Raw genomic sequence first — 19,775 nt, forward strand, 5'->3', positions numbered from 1 at the left:
TGCCCCGCGCGGGGGCCGCCGGGAAGGCGGCGCGCGCCCGCCATGGCGCTGGCGGAGGAGGCGCTCCGGAGGCAGCTGGGCAAGGTGCGCGCGCGGGGAGGGGGCGCGCGGGGAGGGGGCGCGCGGGCGGCGCTGAGGGAGGGGAAGGGAAGGGAGGGGAAGGGCCGCGGGAGCGCGCGGGAGCGGGAGCGCGCGTGCCGGACGGGCCGGGAAGGGCGGCGGTGTCCTGGTGCCGAGGGACTCCCGTCCCGTCCCGTCGCATCCCGGTGTCCGAGCTGTCCTAATACAGCTGAACTTTAAGTTGCAGTGGTTTCACGCCGTGCCTCACAACTGAAACTTTACTCTTCCCTCAAAAATTGATTTTTTTTTAATTTTTTTTTTTTTTTTTTTTTTTTTTTTTTTGGGTGTTATTCCCCTCGTTAGCGCCTCCACGCCTTAGGAGCACAGACGCGTTGTTGTAGCATCTTCTCTGAGCCTTTTAATTTCCATGTGAGAAACTGAGGTGGGCGTATTGAAGCTTTGGGCATGCCAAATAATTTTGGGTGCGAAATGAGGAAGGTCTGTATCTGAGTCACCTCGTAAATCCTGCGGTCCTTAGAAGAGGACAAACTTTTTGATAGGAATGCCTCGTTTTGTATTACGAATAGAAGGAGGCCAGCTAGGGAAAGATGACTGGTTTCACAACCAGATGTATCGATGCTTCTAAAAATGTTGTAAGTGTAAGTTGTATTGGTGCTTTTTTCTGGTCTTAAAGTCAAGAGTCAAACACGGTTAGAAGGGAAAAAGGGATTTTACCTTGGTATTTATTTAAGGATCCTTAGGTGCACACGTCCAGGTTGAGTGCACCGAAAATGCACATCACAATGCACCCCCCAATAGATCTGGTATAACATTATAGGTTTTACTAATTAGCAAATCTATCAAGATTCCCCAATGAGAGGCTCGAGTGAGCCCCCTCCCCAAGGGACCTTCCCCTGGATGGTTCTGTCTTAGTTTACACAATGTGTTCTGGAGAGGAAGCTTCTAAAATGTTGAGTCTCCTAGCCTGACAAACAGGTCCAACAATGTAGGTGAAAAGCACTAATACAGAAGTTGTAAAAAACTTATAATGGGGGTATAAAAGAAAAGGCAAAAAATCTTCATGGCATCAGTACAGACATTCATAATTAGGGAACTAACTTTTTTTTTTTTCTGCATGACTTTGCAGAATCTTGTGATGGGGAGAAGTAAACTAAAAGGTGTTTCTTGTCATCAGCTCTGTGTTTTCCTGTAGAAAGTAGAAAAATAACTGTGCCATGCTCATAGCTGTCCTATTGCTGCTGGGGTGACAGACTGAAGAGAAATTCGATTTTAGCTGCTACTTTGTGACAATTATTCCAGGGCACTGAGCAGCTCTTTAAGCCACTGTCAGACAGCAGTTTTGTTTGCTTAGGCAAGGGTTCCAAAAAAACCAGCAGCAGGTTTCCTGAATGAGAAATAGAGGCTCTAATCTAGGAAATGGAAAGCAGTCTTTATAACTTTGGGATGTGGGAGGATGCAAATCTCTTGGAAGTTCACATGTCGGACTGGCTGGGGACAGTCTCAATGAAGCCGCAGTGATTCGTTTTCTCAGCTCTCAAGGACAGCTTAAAAATGAAAAAAAAAAAATTCCCAGAGGCTAATTACTTACACATTTAACATGTTTGTGGAAAGGGACATCTTAGGAAACTGTTCTAAAATGTGTGCAGGTGGATCTGAGTTTAACTATGTCAGTAAGAAAATAAACCCCTTATAAGAGGTTCATATTTTTATATTCTTTTTAATTATTGTGTAATTGTAATTATTGTGTAATAATTGTGTATTGTGCAGAAGAGACTTAAATTTTCCTAAACCCCTGTTCACACAGCTGTAAAGGGGAAGAAATGGTGTATAGGGAGTGATGCTCAGAATTTCAGAATTCTTATGCAGCAACAGCAGACCTGCAATAGCTTCAAAGCTTTTTTGTAATCAGTTCTTTCTGGTAATTTATTTCACATCAAAACTATTTACAATACAAGTAATTATGACCTTCCCGTTCTTGTGTTTCTGCCTTCTCTAGTGGCCTTTCCCCTATCTCTTGTAATGAAAGAACCCTTTGAAGTGAATCTTTTTTCCTTATTTTTTTCTCCCCCTTCCCAGTATAAATTCAGAGACCTGACCATAGAAGAGCTGAAGAATGTTAGCAAGACCTACCCCAACTTCACTTTCTCCATGAACACATACAGTAAGAAGTGATACAGTTACTTTGAACTATTCGTGGGGATTCTTACTTGCCATAAATGCAGACTGTGTGTAATAGAATGTGAATATGTTTCAGTTGTGTTCCTGTCTTTATGTTGACTTGCAGTAAAACTTCTCATGCTGCGTTACTGTTCCTGAATGCTCTTCCAAGAGTGCATACATATAAAAACCTCAGCAACTCATTTACTTCATCTTACTTCAACTTGTCAGTAATTATAGAATATTGATGCTTTAAATTCTTTATATGCAACACCATTTTTCCCTATATTGTTATTTTTATATTGAAAGTATTTTGATGGCTTTAGCTTATAGAGTGTGACTTCCAGAATCCATCAGCCTGACTGGAAATTCCTACAACATCAGAATTACCCAGGACAAGGAGTTTTCAGACTAATGATGAGCTTAGTTGTACCAATGCAATTTTTGTTAAAATTTCATTAAGGAAATATTTAAAAGTATAGGGGGGACCTTAGTAACGTTCTAGTCTTGGTTCCTTCAGGAGCAGTATATTTGATTTCTAAAGAAAAATCACCGTTGTATATTTGTAGTTATAGATGGGATTGCTATGCCAGGTTTGAAAGGAGTTATTATTTTCTTTTAAATTACATTTTTAATTTCAGCCTTCAAGGATGGATCCCAGAAGGACCTCCTGAATTTTAGTGGTACTGTTCCAGTGAAATATGGTAAGATAAATCAAATGTAATTTTCTTGCCAGTTATGAATCAAAATGTAAAATGTGTTGGGTGCTGCATCTTAACAGTTCACTGTGCAGTGTCTTCAAAGTGGGCTGGAAAGGATTTTACATGAATTGGCAGAAGCCACTTCTACTGCATAAACAAGTGCACAGGTGCTGAAAAGAGGTGGTATTAATTAAATAAGTAAATTAACTATTAAAAAAATGGTGTTGTTTGAGACCGTGTAGGCAAACTCTTTGGTGCTAATGGAGCTTGTGTGAACTGAGACCTACACCTTGTACAGACAGTGTCCAAAAATAACTAGTAGGCAGCTTTTATTTTCAACCTAAGCCTTTGAAGTCTGGTGCAAAGCTCTTTATAGATGTCTTTTGTACTAGGTGTGTTAAATCTTAAAATAAGTATGAAAATATATGTATGAAACCTTTCTTTGCTGGGAAGAGGGGACAGGTTGGCTGAGAGAGGACCCTGGGAAGCAAAACAGCAACAAAGCTTTATATTAAGAAAGGCACAATCAGTAGCACTTCAAGTTGATCCAGACAAGTCTGGTTTTATTAATTAGCCTAAGTAATATAAATACTTTCCAGTGTGAATCTGGAAAGTGATCTGTCAGGCTTTTTGCCTTTGTTATTACTAAGTGTGAATCATATCACACACACAACTGGTCTTCAGCGCCTCTTCCCGATGCAGATGTTAGTAATGGCTTTTATTTTGTGTTGAACAGGTAATTCCTATAACATACCTATTCATCTGTGGATCCTGGATTCTCATCCCTTTGCTCCCCCCATTTGCTTCCTGAAGCCGACTGCAAACATGGGCATTTCAGTGGGAAAACATGTTGATGCACGTGGCAGGATTTATTTGCCCTACCTGCAAAACTGGAGCCATGTAAGAGGTGGAGTGGCTGGCAGGGGAAGGAAGTGTTTGGGAATTCTGCATGGTATCATTTGGAGCTTTCAGGCAGTCTGAGGCTTGTAAAGGAAGTTGGAAGTGATTTTAACAAAAAAAAGGGACTGATTCTTTACAAAGCAATGTTAGCATCATGATACTTTGTTGCTATGAATAGTGAGACCAGTTGAGTATCCCTCAGGAAAGTTCAATGAAAGTGTCTACCTTTTGGGTGTTTCTCTTTTGGCAGAACTCTGAAACAGCACAGAGATTCAAAAATCAATTCTGTTGCTAAATGATTTTATGCTTTGTATTAAATTACTCGCTTCAATATGACTGCCAGGCCAGTAAAAATGATTCAATGAATGCCAGCTTTTTGAAATGAATGGGCTGTATTTTACATTATTGATACAGAAATTCCTATGGGAGCTTCTGCTGACTTCACAGTGTGTTTTGCCTGAAGGAGGACTGAATTGCCAGAATTCTGGACAGTTGAGCTCATCTCAGAAGACTGAACTATCTTTTCTTTAGCTAGGACTTCTCCCTTTTGTAATACTGGATGTGGTTATATCAAAGGTTTCCATATGTTCATGGATGACTTCAAAAATTAATAGCACTGGTACTTTCAATTTTAGAATTCCTTTTTGTTAAATTCCTTTTAATCCATACTCCTGTTTGGAAAGCAGCTTCTCAAAGTGATGCTTTTCTTTCCCTTAGGTGTTTGTGTAAATGTTAAGAGTGTCAGTATTTATAATTTGATTAAATTTTGTATGGCTCTGGCAGCTCACAGCTGATAGCACTATATGAAATAGCTATTCAGCTGTTTTGTCTTCTGTATTGCTGTATTTCAGCCTAAATCAACTCTCATTGGATTAATCAAGGAAATGATTGCAAAGTTTGAGGAAGAGCTCCCTTTGTATTCACTGTCATCTTCTGATGCTGCCAGGCAATCAGAACTTCTCTCCTATATTGCAAAGATTACTGAAGGTGGGGATGTTTTCATGGACTTGTTTCTAATGTTCTTATAAAATATATTCACTTATTGTCATTATTTGATGTCACAAAGAAGACCCATGGTTTATATTTTACAAGTTTTACTGCCCATGGGATGTATTTACACCTGTAACAGCAGCAAAGGGGTGCTGGTTTTGTGGTATTAGTGTCTAGCTTCCATGCTATTATCATGCTCATCTATTTTCTACTTAGTGAAAAAACATGCCTATCTAGAGAGGAATATTTGTGTTTACAACCTTGCAAGTTGTGGTGAATTTTCTGTGGTTCAGGCTTGACTGCTGTTTTTGAAAAAGTTCATGTAACTTGATTTAACTCTGGCATAACTATGATCCTTTATGAAGCAGCAATAGTTGTATTGATACAGTGTGGACCAGCACCTAATTTTGTGGTTTTCTTTTAATTGTAGGAGAGACTGACATGAAATCAAGGAGTAAAATTGGAGGCAAAAATGAAGGATGTTTTAACAAAATTACTGTTGTTGGAGCTGGAGATCTTGGCATTGCCTGTGTACTAGCAGTTGCAGCAAAGGTACATAATTATGAAAAATAGCAACAGACCTGATTAATAGAGAGGATTCCAATCTAGTTCTTAATATCTCACACTAAGGAATACCTCATCAGTTTGAACAACTGTCACTGCGTAGGTCATTTGTCTCTTCAGTTTACTTATGGACATGCAGAGGTGTTCGTTTTCTGCCCTGGTTTCTCAGTCAGCTCTTTTAATTATAAGAGTTAAATACTGAATTCACTTACTTTGAAAAATCCTTAAAGGACTCTTGCCTGAGTGGTAGCCTGTCACAATGGGGATCTCCTAGTTCCCTGGAAAAGAATAGTCCATAGATGGTCTGTACTTCATCACAGCTGCATGTTAGATGCAACAGTAGTGTCAACATTTTTGACTTCCCAGAGATAGTTCTGTAAGTTTTTTGTTTGTTTTGTAATGTGTTTTTTTCCAGTTAGACTTCTTAAACTAAATCCTTTCTCTTGTGATTTGGGTGTAATTTTCACCAGTAATTTTGTTTGATTTGTACATAGTACAACAAACAATGAAATGGGAGGAATTTGGGGTTTTATTCCTCACTCCCACAAGAGCAAGTTTTCTTTTGGTTTATTATTGACCTGTATTTTTTTTATTCATACAGGATGTTGCAGACAAGGTGGTTCTTTTGGATCTTTCTGAAGGTGCAGCAAAAGGAGGAACCATGGATTTGGAGATTTTTGCTGTGCCAAATGTGGAAATCAGCAAAGGTATGAGATGTTGTTTCTGGAACAGGAGTGAGTGCTGTACTGTGTGTGCTTGTGCTCATTTTAACGAGAGCAGGACACCTGGGAAGATACAGAGGCACATAGGCTCTCTTTTTTTAAAAGTCTGTATGTGCAGATAAGAGGCTAATGCTGAAACTGGACTCATGCAGAAATACAGAGAAGCCAAGCTAAAACTTCAGTGTCATGGGCAGAGAAGAGGGAAAGGAGGGGAAAAATATATGCATAGGGATTAGTGAAGGCTGTGAAAGCAGTGTTCAAAAGGCTGACAAATAAAGGTGTGTTTCAAAGTGCTGCTTTCCTAGATTGATGTTCATTAAACATGCACATGGCCAATAATCACTTAATTACTATCACTTAGTCCTTAATCACTATCACTGCATATTCAAACAATGAATTCTTAATAACTTTGTCCTCAGTCAGCTGTGAGCATACAATTCAACAGTCAATGCCATGTCTCTGTAATTAGTGATTAGTTACAGTCTTTGATGGTCTTTGATGGTTGCAGAGGTTGAGGCCATGCAGCTCAGAAGTTTTTCCACAGGGAAAGCTGGAACTGAATTAAACAACATTCTTCCTTGCTTATGTGTCATGTTTCCATGTTCCTTGCACCCTTTGCAAGATGAAATGAGGGGTTTTCTTGTGCTTCTCTTTTAATTTTATCTTGTTTTGGGAACAGAGATTTGTTCTGGTTCCCCCAGACATTTTTGTGGTTTATTCTGCACCTGGCATTGCCTGCTGTACATTCTTTGATCTTAACTTGCCGGTTTTACTGCTAGCACACCTTTTTTTCCTGAACCCTGATTGTGCAGCTGTACCACAAATCCGTTTGTGCCTCTCTGGTTGCCTGTTGTATGTGTGCACTTAGCTGTGGTATAAGAAGCTTGTGTGTTGTTGCTGGCTGTGCTGTTGGTAGTGTTACAATACTATAAAATGCTTATACACTGTCACCTGCTATTTCAGTATGTTTATATCTAGGTTTGGGGCAAGCAGGTATTAATTATATCCTGCTTAGTATGGTTTTAATTTGTCAGTGCATGAGGCCTCTGCTTTGGCTTCAGCTGGTTCCGAAAGTGGTGCAACAGTCAGATCACTTTGCTTCTGTGTCCAGGCTGATCACCTGTGTGGCACTCAGATATTCAGAGCTACCTGCTCCAGGCAGCTTTGACCTACAGATTCCTGCAGCAAGTGTGGTTGTGTGTTTCTTTGGGCTAATAAATACAATTTGTCTTTTATTTGAGTTAATAAATAGATTTTTGGAGTGCTTTTCATGGTTGTCTACATGTCCTTGATTGAGGTATAAGATCAAAAATTACAGAAGAAGCCTCAGATAAGGAGTAAAAGTCTCCTCTTCATTAACAATTGGTATAGAATAAAAGGAGCCTTTTCATGGCTTTTTTTTTTTCTTTTTTGCCAAGAAAATTTGGAAAAGTTTATCTGTCAAAGCTGTCTAGATGTTTTCTGGTCTCTGCTCTGTAACCTTGGACAAATTGTAGTCTGGCTTTTGTGATTGGCAGCTATAAAACAGGAAAGTAGTTCTGTGGGAGAGCTGTGTTTTATAGGTGCTGTGGAAGTACCCCAAATTCCACACTGGAGGATGGGGAGGGACAGGAGGTGAAGAATCCCTAATTAAGTTGGATGTTGTAGTTCAGCCTTTAGAACAGCTCTTGGTTTTGCATCCAAAACTCTGTAGAATAACATAAATTTCAAAAATACATTTTCTTTTTATTTTCAGATTTTTCTTCTTCAGCTGATTCCAAAGTTGTGGTGCTTACAGTCAATTCTCTGGGTAATGCTCAGACTTACCTTGATGTCATACAAAGCAATGTGGATTTGTTCAGAGGAATTATTCCAGCAGTATCACACTACAGTCAGAATGCTGTTCTCCTTGTTGCTTCTCATCCAGGTATGCTGGTACTTTGCATAATGTTCTGTCCCTCACCTGGCTTTTTCTTTGCCCTGTTTTAAAAGTATGTTACTGCTGAATTACACCCAGGTTAGTCAAAAGTTCTTGCTACTCTGAAAGATGTTTTCCTTTTCAGCTTTGAGCAGGACACTGTCTTTGAGGGTTTTTTTCTTTACTGTACCAAGATAAAGAAAATAGTGTACTTTGTTTAGTGTAACAGGTATGTATTTCTGTGTGTTTCTGTGCATAGTTTCAACCTGGCTGTATCTACATGATTAGCATCCATTGGCTGTTGTCTTGTCAGTTGTGAGTTTTATGTGTACATTTCTCCTGTGCAGGAAGGATAGATCCCTGTGTGTTATGTCCCATATGATCACACTCACAGGCTACTCATATACAAAGTACAGTGTTGATATTAAGTATTGCAGCTAGATTTTGGTGGAAGGTTTAAATCATCCAGGTCAGTGATACTGTGAACTAAGACAAAGAAAAATCACTACTTAAAAGGAAGGACGTGAGTGTGAGCCTCTATCCTGTAATGCATTGGAAGACAGCCCCTTCTTACTCTCTTACTCATTATTGTTGTTATTTTTTCACTTCTTCACCACCTGACTTTGGTGTTTTAGGTTGAAAATAAACTACAACACGTTCTTACATGCTTGTGCCATTTCTAAAGTAAAGAAGTCCAGAGTTTTTTGTAATGATGATTCATGATTTGCAGTTGTGTGGAATTTTGAGTGGTCCTTCATTGGCAACATATTTTTTCTTTCACATTTAGTTTGAAGTAATGACATTTGTGTCGTGGAAGCTGAGCTCATTCCTAAAAGCAGAGTAATTGGAGTAGGTGCCAACCTTGATTCTGAGAGATTTCAGTACATCCTGACAAACCTTTTGAAAGCAGAGGTGCTGGCAAAAGATGCCTGGGTTATTGGTGAACAAGGGGAAGACAAAGGTAAAGTGGTACTTTATGATGACTATGAGCATATAATGTCCTGGCAGTGCTTAAATAATTGAATAATGAAAGAATAATTGAGAAAAGTAATAAGAAGAGTGGTAAATTTTCATAATAATGGTTTTAAGTAATACAGTTCTGGGGTACCAAAGTCTGTAGACTTGGAGTGGTAGCAAAAGTGTTTGACATTTGTCACAGGAAGAAAAAAAACCAAGACAAACCATGACCTCAGATGCTTTTTTTTTGTTGTTTTTTTCTATCTAGTATCATCATGGACCAGCTGTAATGTAGCTGCAAATCAAACAGAAGCAATGGCTGCTCGTAACTCAAGGGAAAAGGTGGCTAACAGGTAACACCATTATAACCTTATTTTTTTCCTTCATGTTTAGGCACTTGATGTTCATATGTTCTTCAGCTCTTTATGAAGGGGGGGAAGCTTGCTCTAAAATGTTCATATGTTGAGTTTATAGGAAATTGTAGGTCAGGTTTTCACTTTTATGGATGTGTAGATGGCCACTGTTTCTCTGAAATTCTTACTAACACCGTGCCTGGGGTGATGTAAGAAGACACCACAATATACACCGGAATATCAGAGCTGTTTGATTGTGTATTTAAAACTAATTCTAGACAAGCCTCTGGCCCACTTTTCTCAGAGCTTCTGTTGGAAGCATTTGCTTCAAAGCAAAGCACCAGTTTGGATGAATTTACGTGATTTTAATTATCAGTTACACCTTCTGACAGAAAAGAGAGTTGTTATTAGTGTAGATAAAAGGTATTGGAAGGAAATTATTTTCAGCAATTCTTTATTCCACTGTGTTGTTTTCCAAAACAGAGAATCATATTTTTATAGTACACTTTACCTGATATGGTACACTTCAGCCTGTCTTCTGGGTTTTACATTAAAACCAAAATAAGAATAATTGAAATCTAAACATCATGTTTTTCTCCTTTTCCTGGTTTACATATAGAGCTATGGAAGTTCTAAAGGGAAAGGTCAGAGATCCTGGTCTGTGGGCTCTCAGTTGCTGATTTGACTGACAGCATTCTGAAGGATAAAAGAAAAGTTCATTCTGTATCCACTCTGGCAAAGGTAAATGTGTTATTAATACCTTTTGGTAGGCACTGTAATTATATTATTTATTATGGATATGACCATTAACTTTAGCAGCACAGACATCTCAGTCTTCTGAAGTAGTGCTACTGCCATTACTTTCTTCCAACAACAGCACTCCATTCTAGTCCAAAAATGAGTAAAAATCACTTACTGTTTTAATCCAAACCAATAGTAAGAGTGGATTATTCTCCCAAAAATAATAGTCCAGAGAGACAGTACATTCAAGGTTGCTGCCCAGCATCCCTGGAATAACTGGATTTGGCAAATGAAATGGGAGTTTTAGTTCCCAAGTGCTCAGTATTGAACGTAGATTTTTTTTAGGGGCCAAAAGAATTCTGTATCTTTTCTGAAAGTATAAAATGCATTTTCTGCCAGTATTTTATTTGATCAGGTTGAAACAGCTGCTTTTTTACTCCTTAGTACTTTACTTATGAGGAGAATTATGAAGCAATAGTTAATTTAAAATTGTAGACTGCACTTTGTTTAAAGTTTCTCCTAAGAGGCTTCATTAAAGCATTAGGTCATTCCATATGACAAGAAAATCCATGTAGAAATGTTTACTTGTCACTTCAATTTAGAGCCTTCAGAAGGACAATTTGCATGTCCCTGTGCAGGGAAGTTGAGCTGGCTGCTTATTTTATTGAGTACAAGCACACACCTATTTAAACCATTATGTTTCAAGTGAGGTTTTTAATCATTCCTGAACTAAATGTAGATACAGAGGAGTGACAAGTCTCTTAAAATGAAGAGTAACTACAGAATGTAAAATTTCCCAGACAGATCCCAAAAATGAACACCATCTACAGTGTAAACTTGAATTATAGGGATATAAGTTCAATGAATTCTTTCACAGAATCTATATGGGATCAACATGTGAAAAATATGTTCCCCAGTTCTTAGGCTGCATTATTTATTTTTTCAGTCCTAAAAGAACAAAGGATACTGCACTGTCAAGTGTCCCTGCTTGTTCTACCTAAGAAATGGTGTTTAGTGGTATAAACTTTGCTTGCATTATAGAGATCTCATATATCTATATTGGAAAAATTGCCCAACTGTGGCAATTTCATGGTTCACAAATTTTTATCTGCACAGTAATATTTTACAGTTTCTATTCAGGAACCAATTGCCCAGTATCTAAAGTAAATGGAATTTGACTTATCCAAACATGCCAGATGTTGGAATATCCTCGTTAATTAAAATAATGAAGTAATTTTGTGTAGTTGTATGCTTTTGTGGAGTTGCAGCAGAAATAAGTAACTCTGTGTGTGACTGTTCTTTGTGTGTTGTTTCAGGGATGTTGCAATATAAACAGTGAAGTATTCTTAAGTCTTCCATGTATTCTTGGAACCAGTGGAGTGATTGAAATGGTCAGACTGGAGGAAGACCCACTGGTGCAAGAGAAACTGCAAAGCAGCGCAGGCTCAATTCATGACCTCCAGCAGCAGCTGAGACTGTAAGGAAGGACAAGGGAAGCCTGTGTCTGCTCACTGAAGTCGGAGATTTGCAAGGCAGAAGAGGTTGCTTCATATATGTGGATTTCTGTAGAAAACAGGAAGCTTTGTTACTTTACTTTCCAAAAGTGCTTTCTCAGTTTAGGTTTAAATAATTTAATACTGCACCGTACAGCAATTTTTCCTTGAAAAGTGCACTTTCAGTAGCCAAAATGAGGCAGGTAACATGCAAGAATGTTTTACCTAAATTCAGGTGGCACTTGCCTGTGGCTTTTGACGGCCAACTATAGCCTGATTCTTGGGTTATTCTTAGCTCTTTGCACCTCTTTAGGAGGCAGTCCTGGAGCGTGGCTTACCCAGCTCTGCAGAAGCTCCAGAGTGCAGAGCCCACTTGAACCCTTCCTCATGGCTTTTAAATGCTGCATCTGAGGCTTGTTTAGGGAACGGTCACACTCCAGCTCCTCAGGGCACTGGGCATGCAATTCCATAGCTCCATCTTTCATGGCTGGAGATGCTCATATGTCAGTGGACTCCTGCCATTTACTAAGGGGAGCATGATGTTCACAGTATCCTTCAAACCTGAACTATTGGGTATGGATTTCTGTTCACACTTAATGATGTCTGAAATACTCTGGTCGTGACTTGCTTGCTTTTATTTTGTAAGGACATTCAGAGCACTAAAGCACCTGCAGTTCTCACTACACACATGCAGCACTGGAACAGGGGCTCTTCCTGAACAGGCGGAGCAGTGGCTGGACTTCAAAGAAAGGGTAAAATCCAGTAGTTAAACAATGCAGGAGTATCTGCTCATTCGGACCTCAATCCAAAGCCAGCTGAGGCAAGGGAGCTTTACATCAGCCTCAGGAGAAGGCAACAGAACCTGTAACCCTCTTCCTTGGAGGCTGAGGATGTGATGAAAAAGCAGAATGTGGATTTTTCGGTAAAAAACAGATGTTTTAGAGCTCAAGGGGTTTTTTTGGGTTCTAACCTCTTGAATCACTGCACTGGTAAAAGACTGTGTTCCTCCTGATGATACCTCAGCATCACATGGCAGGCACAGGGGATGTGGGCTGCACTCCTGCAGTGCGCAGCTCAGGAATGTCATTCCATGTTTATGCTTTGAGGGGGAACTGGTTAAATATTGTTGAAGCTTTCTAAGCAAAAGTAGGATCTGTGACAGAGCAAAAGATCTGATCCTTTGTGCCTTCCAGTTACATCTCACAAAGAGCCAGACATGCAGGGAGTTCTGAGTGTATACTGATCTCAGAACTGGGATAAAAATTGAAAGAAAAAAACCTTCAGTAATTCATACCTTTTTTAAATTGAATACTCAAATTTCTTTCATTGTACTGGTAAATGATGGGGCAAAATTAGTGATGGGTGCAGGTAACCAAGTTTGCTGCTATGTTTTTCTTAAAGCTGCACTTTGGGGTTTGGTTTTTTTCACTTACTTTGGAAAGAAAACAGTATGAATTTAAGGTTTTACATTGTTTAGCATGGTGTTGTTTCTCATATCTTGAGCATTTCTTTTCATGCGAATAGTCAAACTGTTTATTTAGTTTGGTGCTTTTGTAACAATCTTAAAATGCTGCCAACTCTCACAGGTGTGTTTCATAGATTAATGCTCCTGATCTTGCGTTTGTGTCATATTCCTGGGAACAACAGCCAGAGGGCCGCGGTGGGAAATGGCGCTTTGCTTTAGCACGGGCGATGAACTGCCAGAAAGGCCTTTTAACAATAAAGAGCGCTGCAAAGCCACTCTCAGGGGCTGCCTGGCATTCCCGCCCCGCCGCGGCGGCGCTCGGTGCCCGCCCCGTGACGCGAGGAAGCGGCGCCGGAAGCGGGCGCGGGGCCGCTTCCTGTGTTTATGTAGGGCCGGGCAGGCGGCACCGGCGGCGGCGGCACCATGGCGGTGTCCGAGAGCCAGCTCAAGAAGATGCTCGCTAAGGTACGGGCGCGGTCGGCCGGGCTGGGCAGGTGGCAGCGGGCCCCCCAGCGCCGGGAGGCTCCGGCGGGTTGGGCCGGGAAGGGAGGAACGGCGCTCCGAGCCTAAAATGGTCGTGCCAGACTGCGGGGCTGGGCTGGGACGGTGCCAGGCACCGGCGGGGCCGGAGCCGCCGTGAGGGGCACACGGCTCTTGTGCTCCCCGGTCACAGGAGGGGGAAGGCGAGCTCAGCATCACTGACCGGGGTGGGGTGGGTTTTGTTACCGCGCCTGTGTAAGGAAACGAGAAAATCTCTTGGAAGGCAAATCATTAACCACCGAATCATGCAGAGCCGTGCGTGCCGCTCTTCAGGTGAAAACTGGGCTTTGTCCAGCAGCTTGGAATGAAAACCCCTAAGGCTGACGCTTAGGGGGAGCTACGGGTTTGTGTGGGGGGGAGGGTTCTGGATTTTTTGGGCAGCATCTAGTCATATTTGCAGCGTTTTGAAATGAAATACAATAGTTGAGAGTCCGATCAACACCGAAGGCATATTCACCTGCATGGAGTCATAAAGCAGATTTTTTTTATCAGTTTGAAAATGAGTGTTGAATACTTAGTCGGTGTCAGCAAATGAGGTCATCTATGTATACACCTGTCTTTGCTAGATTAGTTATTGCTGTGCCATAGGAGAAATAGAATTTAAGGTAGTCCAATGTTCTTGTTCCCCTATACTTATTCATTTTATCCTCCCATCTGACTTTCTGTAGCTGATGAAAAATAAAGATGCTGTTTCATTATATTTATTTTTCAAAAATAGTTATACTTTCTGTTCTAGAGAAGGAAGTTTAGTGACATTTCCCATACTGAATAGTTCAGTGTATGAGATAACAAAATCTTGACCCTAGTTTGGGGGGAACCTAGGTGCTTAATTTAACTTCAGGTATTTACCTGCTGTCAGATCTTGAAAAGCTTCATCTTTCTGTGATCTGTTTCCTGATATGTAAAATGAGGGGGATGCATTTGCATCTGAGAATGGAGAAGGGAAAAAAAGTCTAGAAATTAAAAAATCAAATTAATCAGTCTTACTTAACCTTTGTAGAAATCACTAGGATCTTATATTTTCCAAAGAGATTTTGATGCTTCTTGGAAATTGATCCAAGTACAGAAATTAACAGCTGAATTTAACATTTAATTTTGTTTGTGGTAGCAGCTGAAATCATTCAACCATTTCTCTACTAAGTAATCGTTACTCATTGTAAAAACAGTTGGCAAGAATATTATTTTTCTTTGTTTTAATAGAGATATTAAAATGTTTGCTTAATGTTCAGGTGTTGCGCCTAATTTTTGAAAGCACCCCAGATAACCAGATTTGTGGTTTATCAGCCCTACCAACCACCACGTACCAGATTCACAGTGTGCCTGCTGAGCAGGCAGGCATTGTTTTATCAGTTCCTTGACTCAACTGACTTGAGATTCTTGTGCCAAAAGTGGAATTAAAGCCTGACTCTGCTTACTTCTTTACTGTGAGGGTGGTGAGGTTGGCCAGGTTGCCCGGAGAAGCTGTGGCTGCCCCATCCCTGGCAGTGCTCAAGGCCAGGCTGGATGGGGCTCTGAGCAACCTGGTCTAGTGGAAGGTTCCCTACCTTGGGCTTGGAGCGGGATAATCTTTAAGGACGCCTCCAACCCAAACCATTTTGTGATCCTTGTGCTTTTTAGGAGCTTCTGTTAGCAGAATCCAGTTTTCTTTTTAATAGATTATGCCAATCTTGTTGAGGCTATATCCTGCACCATAAGGTTTGTTCCTATGAAAATGCCTTGCCTTTTAGAAGTAGCTGGTGACCAGCTGTCATTTGTCCTGCAATGACACGTGCAGCGGTGCGGGTATGTGCTGCCAGTCTCTGGCTGGTGTACATGCAAATTCCTCCAGGTTCCAGCAATGCCTGTTCCTGCCTCTGGCAAGTTTTGGGGAGGGAGGGAGGAATATACTCAAATGTTAACAAGGTTGTCTCTCTGTCAAGCCCCTGATGCACACTCACAATCCCTCACCCACTTTCCAAAGGAGGCTGAGATGCTTTTCTGCAGCCCTCCCTCCAAAACAGCATCCAGGGGCCGATTGACGTCTGTGCTGGTGCTTCCCCGCACGCACAGGAATCCCTGTGGGAGGGGTTGCTTTCTGTCCCACAGACCAGCGTTTTGCAGACAGACCACATGGCTGTTTTGTCCTTGGTCATTTGAGGAAGATCAGTCACAGCATCACCCAAGGTGCTGGTGCTTTCTGTAGGCTGAGGTGGCATTGTGGGAAGTGGCGTGGTGAGTTCGTCTCTGCTCAGTAGATCTGAGTTGTCATGCCCAGGAGGAGCATCCTTGTCAGTCTCTGGAGTGACAGGAAGAAGAGTTAATTTTCTAAGCTTCACAGCTCATGAGTGTTTGTCAGAGCCAAGGTGAACCTTTAGCTGTGGCACCACAGTTTGCTCTTGGATAATGTCTGAATTAATTTGTTCAGATGTTGTTAACATTTGCATTCTTTGGATATTAGACATTTCGTTTTTGCTGGGCCCTTTGTCTTCCTGCCATGGTTCAGTGAAAGGTTGTTGTCTATGTTCCTTAAGACATCTGAAGACTGCAATTTTTAAAAATTGTATTAGATAAAAAGATTGTCAAGGGACCACACTGCTGGCTTTTCTTTTTAATGGTAATTATCAGGAGGAATGACCACAAGGCTAAAGAGCTGCACTCTGTGGTGAGCCAACTCTCTGTTGCCCAGGAGCCTCTTTGCTGTCAGTGGGTTATAGTTCTAAAACTGGTGAATTCTGTGGTGGTGTATCTGTGGTTTACAGGTCATCTGTGCTGTTATTTCCTGCTCCTGATAAAAGGAAAGGGGTAAAACCAGTATTATTACTGGTAATATTGTATCTTGATATGTGTGCTTTCTAGTTGATAAAATACATGTAAATGCTAATCAGTGATTGATAAATATGGTGTTGCTTTGAAAAGTGCTATGAAGTGTATCTGTGTGATTCAGATTTTAGATAGCTGTTTCCTCAGGAATGTTCAAAACATCACCAATTTGTTTGGAGAGGCTTTTTTTTTTTTTTTTTTTTTAAGATTCACACATCTAAGATATATTTGGTTATGGTAGAAACGTGAAACGAACATGTAATAGCTTTTCCCGAATCACTTGATGCATAGACCCTTGTTAAGACTAAAAACATCCTAACACCTTGTTAAAGTTCAGTAAGTTATATAGGCAGTGGTCAGTTAAGTAATATGGACAAATAAATTCTTTTTCCAAACTAAAAGTGGAGAAGAAATGTACCATATCATAGATATAAACTTCCATAAATGCTGCTGTCGGTAAAATAAAAACTGAATTAAATTACACTAAAAATTTAGCTTCTGAAGTAATTCCTTTCTCTTTTGTTTTCCAGTATAAGTATAGAGACCTAACTATACAGGAGACAACCAGTGTTATTACTCAGTACAAGGACCTCAAACCTGTCATGGATTCATATGGTTAGTCTGTGCATGAGAAAATTTTTGTTTGTGAATTATTCATGTTTCAGATGTATTGTGGAGTTTTTGTGGGGGAAAAGATTAAAACCAGAAAACATAACGTGAGTTTCTCTTTTTTGTCTTTGACATCCGATACTTTTTTAGAAAACACAGACTCAGTAACATAGTAAGGTTACTTTAGAAAATAACTATCTAATGTGCCAAGAAGTGTCACATTTTTCACAGCTTAACTTTTAGTTAATCACTCACTGCTGCCGTCAGTTGGTGTCCTGAGATTGCTGGTAGCTCATGAATTCAGCTTTGCTGCCATATAAAGACGTTTTTAAAATTCTATGTAGGAAGAACTGTAAATCAATGAAGAAATGCTTAATTTAAAATAATTGTGGTAGTCCTTAAGAGTATGAAGAAAACAGAGTCAAGTATGTAGAAAATTGTCATGAGGGTTTTGTAATGTGAATTATTGATGATAATCACTGTTTGTTAGCTGTTTAAAAGTCTGTAAGTTAATTTAAATTTAAGTGTGTTAAATGAAGATGATATCTAGGGTTTCACAGCATATCATGAGCCAGCATAGCTGCTGAGGTCAGTCTTCTTATGGTCACCTTTTTTTAGCTGTCACCTGTGGGATTCCTCTGTGATCTAACTTATATTACTAACACATCATCAAAAAAATTAAAGTCTTCTGCTTTTTAAATTGTATATCTGGATTAAAAAATATTAAGAAGGGACATGGCCAGGTAAAAGATGAATTAGTTTTAACTTGAGTAGCTGCAAGCCAGCAGCTGTCCCAGAAATTAAAATTCATGCAGTGACTGGAGAAACAAAACAGGAGTGAAAGGACTGTGGCTGGAATAGCTGCACAAGTTTGCATAAGGATGGTGATCACAATTCCAGATATCCTTGAGCTGTAGCCGTTTGTGTTCCCTAATGCTCTTTAAGCTGCCTGGGAGAGGCTAAGCACAGAATCACTTACAGATAATCGACATTATTTGTAGCAGTGACATCAGCTGCAAGAAAATGGCTACATTGCTGATGAGATAGTTTTCAAGTTCATATTCATAATGAAATATATACTCCCATTGAAATCCCAACACATTCTACCTGCCTTTGCAGAACATCAACACCACAATAATTGTGCACAGTAACCTACATTTGAATTATGGCTAGAAACTTTCAGGTGGAATTAGGAAGATAAAAGCCTCCTCAACAGAAGCTGATTTATTCAGGCAAGAATAAGGAACTGGATTAAAAGTATGAGAAAACTAAATACAGTGGCTCAGTAAATTTAGGTCGGAGTTCTTGTGCAGTTTGTGACTAAGACTAAGATTTGGCAAAGAGTCAAGCACTCTTTCTTCCTCTTCAGTGTGTCACTGTTTGGTTAAATTACCTTTACTGATTCTGTAGTAAATGCCTGTGGCCCAGTAATTGTCAGTATTGTTGCTCACCTGTTTTTTTTAAACAAAGCATAAGAAATGACACACCTCAGATGACAGTTGTTTTTTTAAATCAAGTTTGAGTTCAGATTATCTTTGCAGCAATTTGCATTACTTGAAGTTTGCAAACTTCCAACGTTTTACTTGGTCACTGAATGAGGAAACAGTTTTATTTATGGAGAAGGTAGTTTAGCAATGATTAGTCATTCATTTCTCAGAAGTGTGTTATTCATAAGGAGTTACCTGACTGTGAACAGTCATTTACTAATCCATAAATGTGCAAGAGCTGAACCTTTTGGGCTGAGTTTATATTTATATGTGTGTAGCTTGTGAAAACTTATGCCAATAAATAGGTGGAGTATAACCTGAACAGAGATTAATGTAACCAATATGTTGTTTTAAAAATACTGTTTGTTCCCTTTCAGTTTTTAATGATGGTTCATCTAGGGAGTTGATGAGCCTCAGTGGAACCATTCCTGTGCCTTACAGAGGTATGCATTTATTACAACTTTCATTATCCCCATTATTTTCCCAAATTACATGAAAAAATTACTTAGAGTTGTCCTGATTCAACTTCACCACTTCAGTGATCACTCTTTTCTTGAAATCCTTTACTTTTCCAAAGTAAAATATTTTAAAGAAATTGTTCTCTGCAGGATAAAATTTGAATGCTGAGCATCACTTCTTCAGTCTTTCACAGCTTTGTAGCATCTCTTTTCTTACAGTATTGCACATTTTTTCAAGCTTGTCAGTTGAATGAGGGTTGAAAACCATTTATTGCTGCAGCTAACAATAATTCACATTAGAGTCTTGTAATGTTGCATTGTAGAACAAATGAGATTGTGTATTAGTGATGAATAATGATTGTAAATCAAAGTTAAATTGTTCTGAAAAATGTTGAGTTTGTGTCCGTAGTGTTACCTATTCATTGAATGTTATTAGTAGATTTTGGCTTCAGCTTCTAACTTTGTACATTTGAGTTTACTGGGTTTAGGAGTTTTTTATGATTATGAATATAGGAGGACAGTTGAAGAATTAAAATAACTTTGAAAATCTTTCAAAATATCTTTTCTAGGTAACACATATAATATCCCAATTTGCTTGTGGCTGCTGGACACCTACCCTTTCAACCCCCCAATTTGTTTTGTTAAACCCACTAGCTCTATGACAATAAAAACTGGGAAGCATGTTGATGCAAATGGAAAGATATACCTTCCCTACCTGCATGAGTGGAAATATGTAAGTATAGGGAACTTGAAATTCCCAAACTGCTCATTCTGCATTCTTTGAGATAGCTGTATCACTTTTAGTAAAAACCATAGTTTTTATTGGAGATCTGAAACCATTTTTAAAATAAAATAAATTGT

At 39.7% G+C, this 19,775-nt stretch overlaps 2 protein-coding genes across 2 annotated transcripts in view; both read left to right on the top strand.

The window, feature by feature from the left end:
* On the top strand, window positions 1-19,579 carry UEVLD (UEV and lactate/malate dehyrogenase domains). Its single transcript, XM_032111081.1, is given in 18 exon segments — window positions 1-84; window positions 2,158-2,242; window positions 2,880-2,942; window positions 3,676-3,839; window positions 4,691-4,826; window positions 5,260-5,381; window positions 5,995-6,100; window positions 7,851-8,029; window positions 8,800-8,836; window positions 8,839-8,973; window positions 9,238-9,322; window positions 9,942-9,952; window positions 9,955-9,981; window positions 9,984-10,063; window positions 11,380-11,540; window positions 16,891-16,975; window positions 18,834-18,899; window positions 19,484-19,579. Coding segments are annotated over 17 exon segments (1,548 nt in total). The 5' UTR covers window positions 1-42; the 3' UTR covers window positions 18,864-18,899; window positions 19,484-19,579.
* TSG101 (tumor susceptibility 101) overlaps window positions 18,863-19,775 on the top strand; it is a 12,368-nt gene continuing 11,455 nt past the window's right edge. Inside the window, 1 exon segment of the mRNA XM_032113180.1 lies at window positions 18,863-18,899. Within this exon segment, the coding sequence (XP_031969071.1) occupies window positions 18,863-18,899 (37 nt within the window).

This window comes from Corvus moneduloides, chromosome 6 (genome assembly GCF_009650955.1).
Source record: "Corvus moneduloides isolate bCorMon1 chromosome 6, bCorMon1.pri, whole genome shotgun sequence".
NCBI classification, from domain to species: domain Eukaryota; kingdom Metazoa; phylum Chordata; class Aves; order Passeriformes; family Corvidae; genus Corvus; species Corvus moneduloides.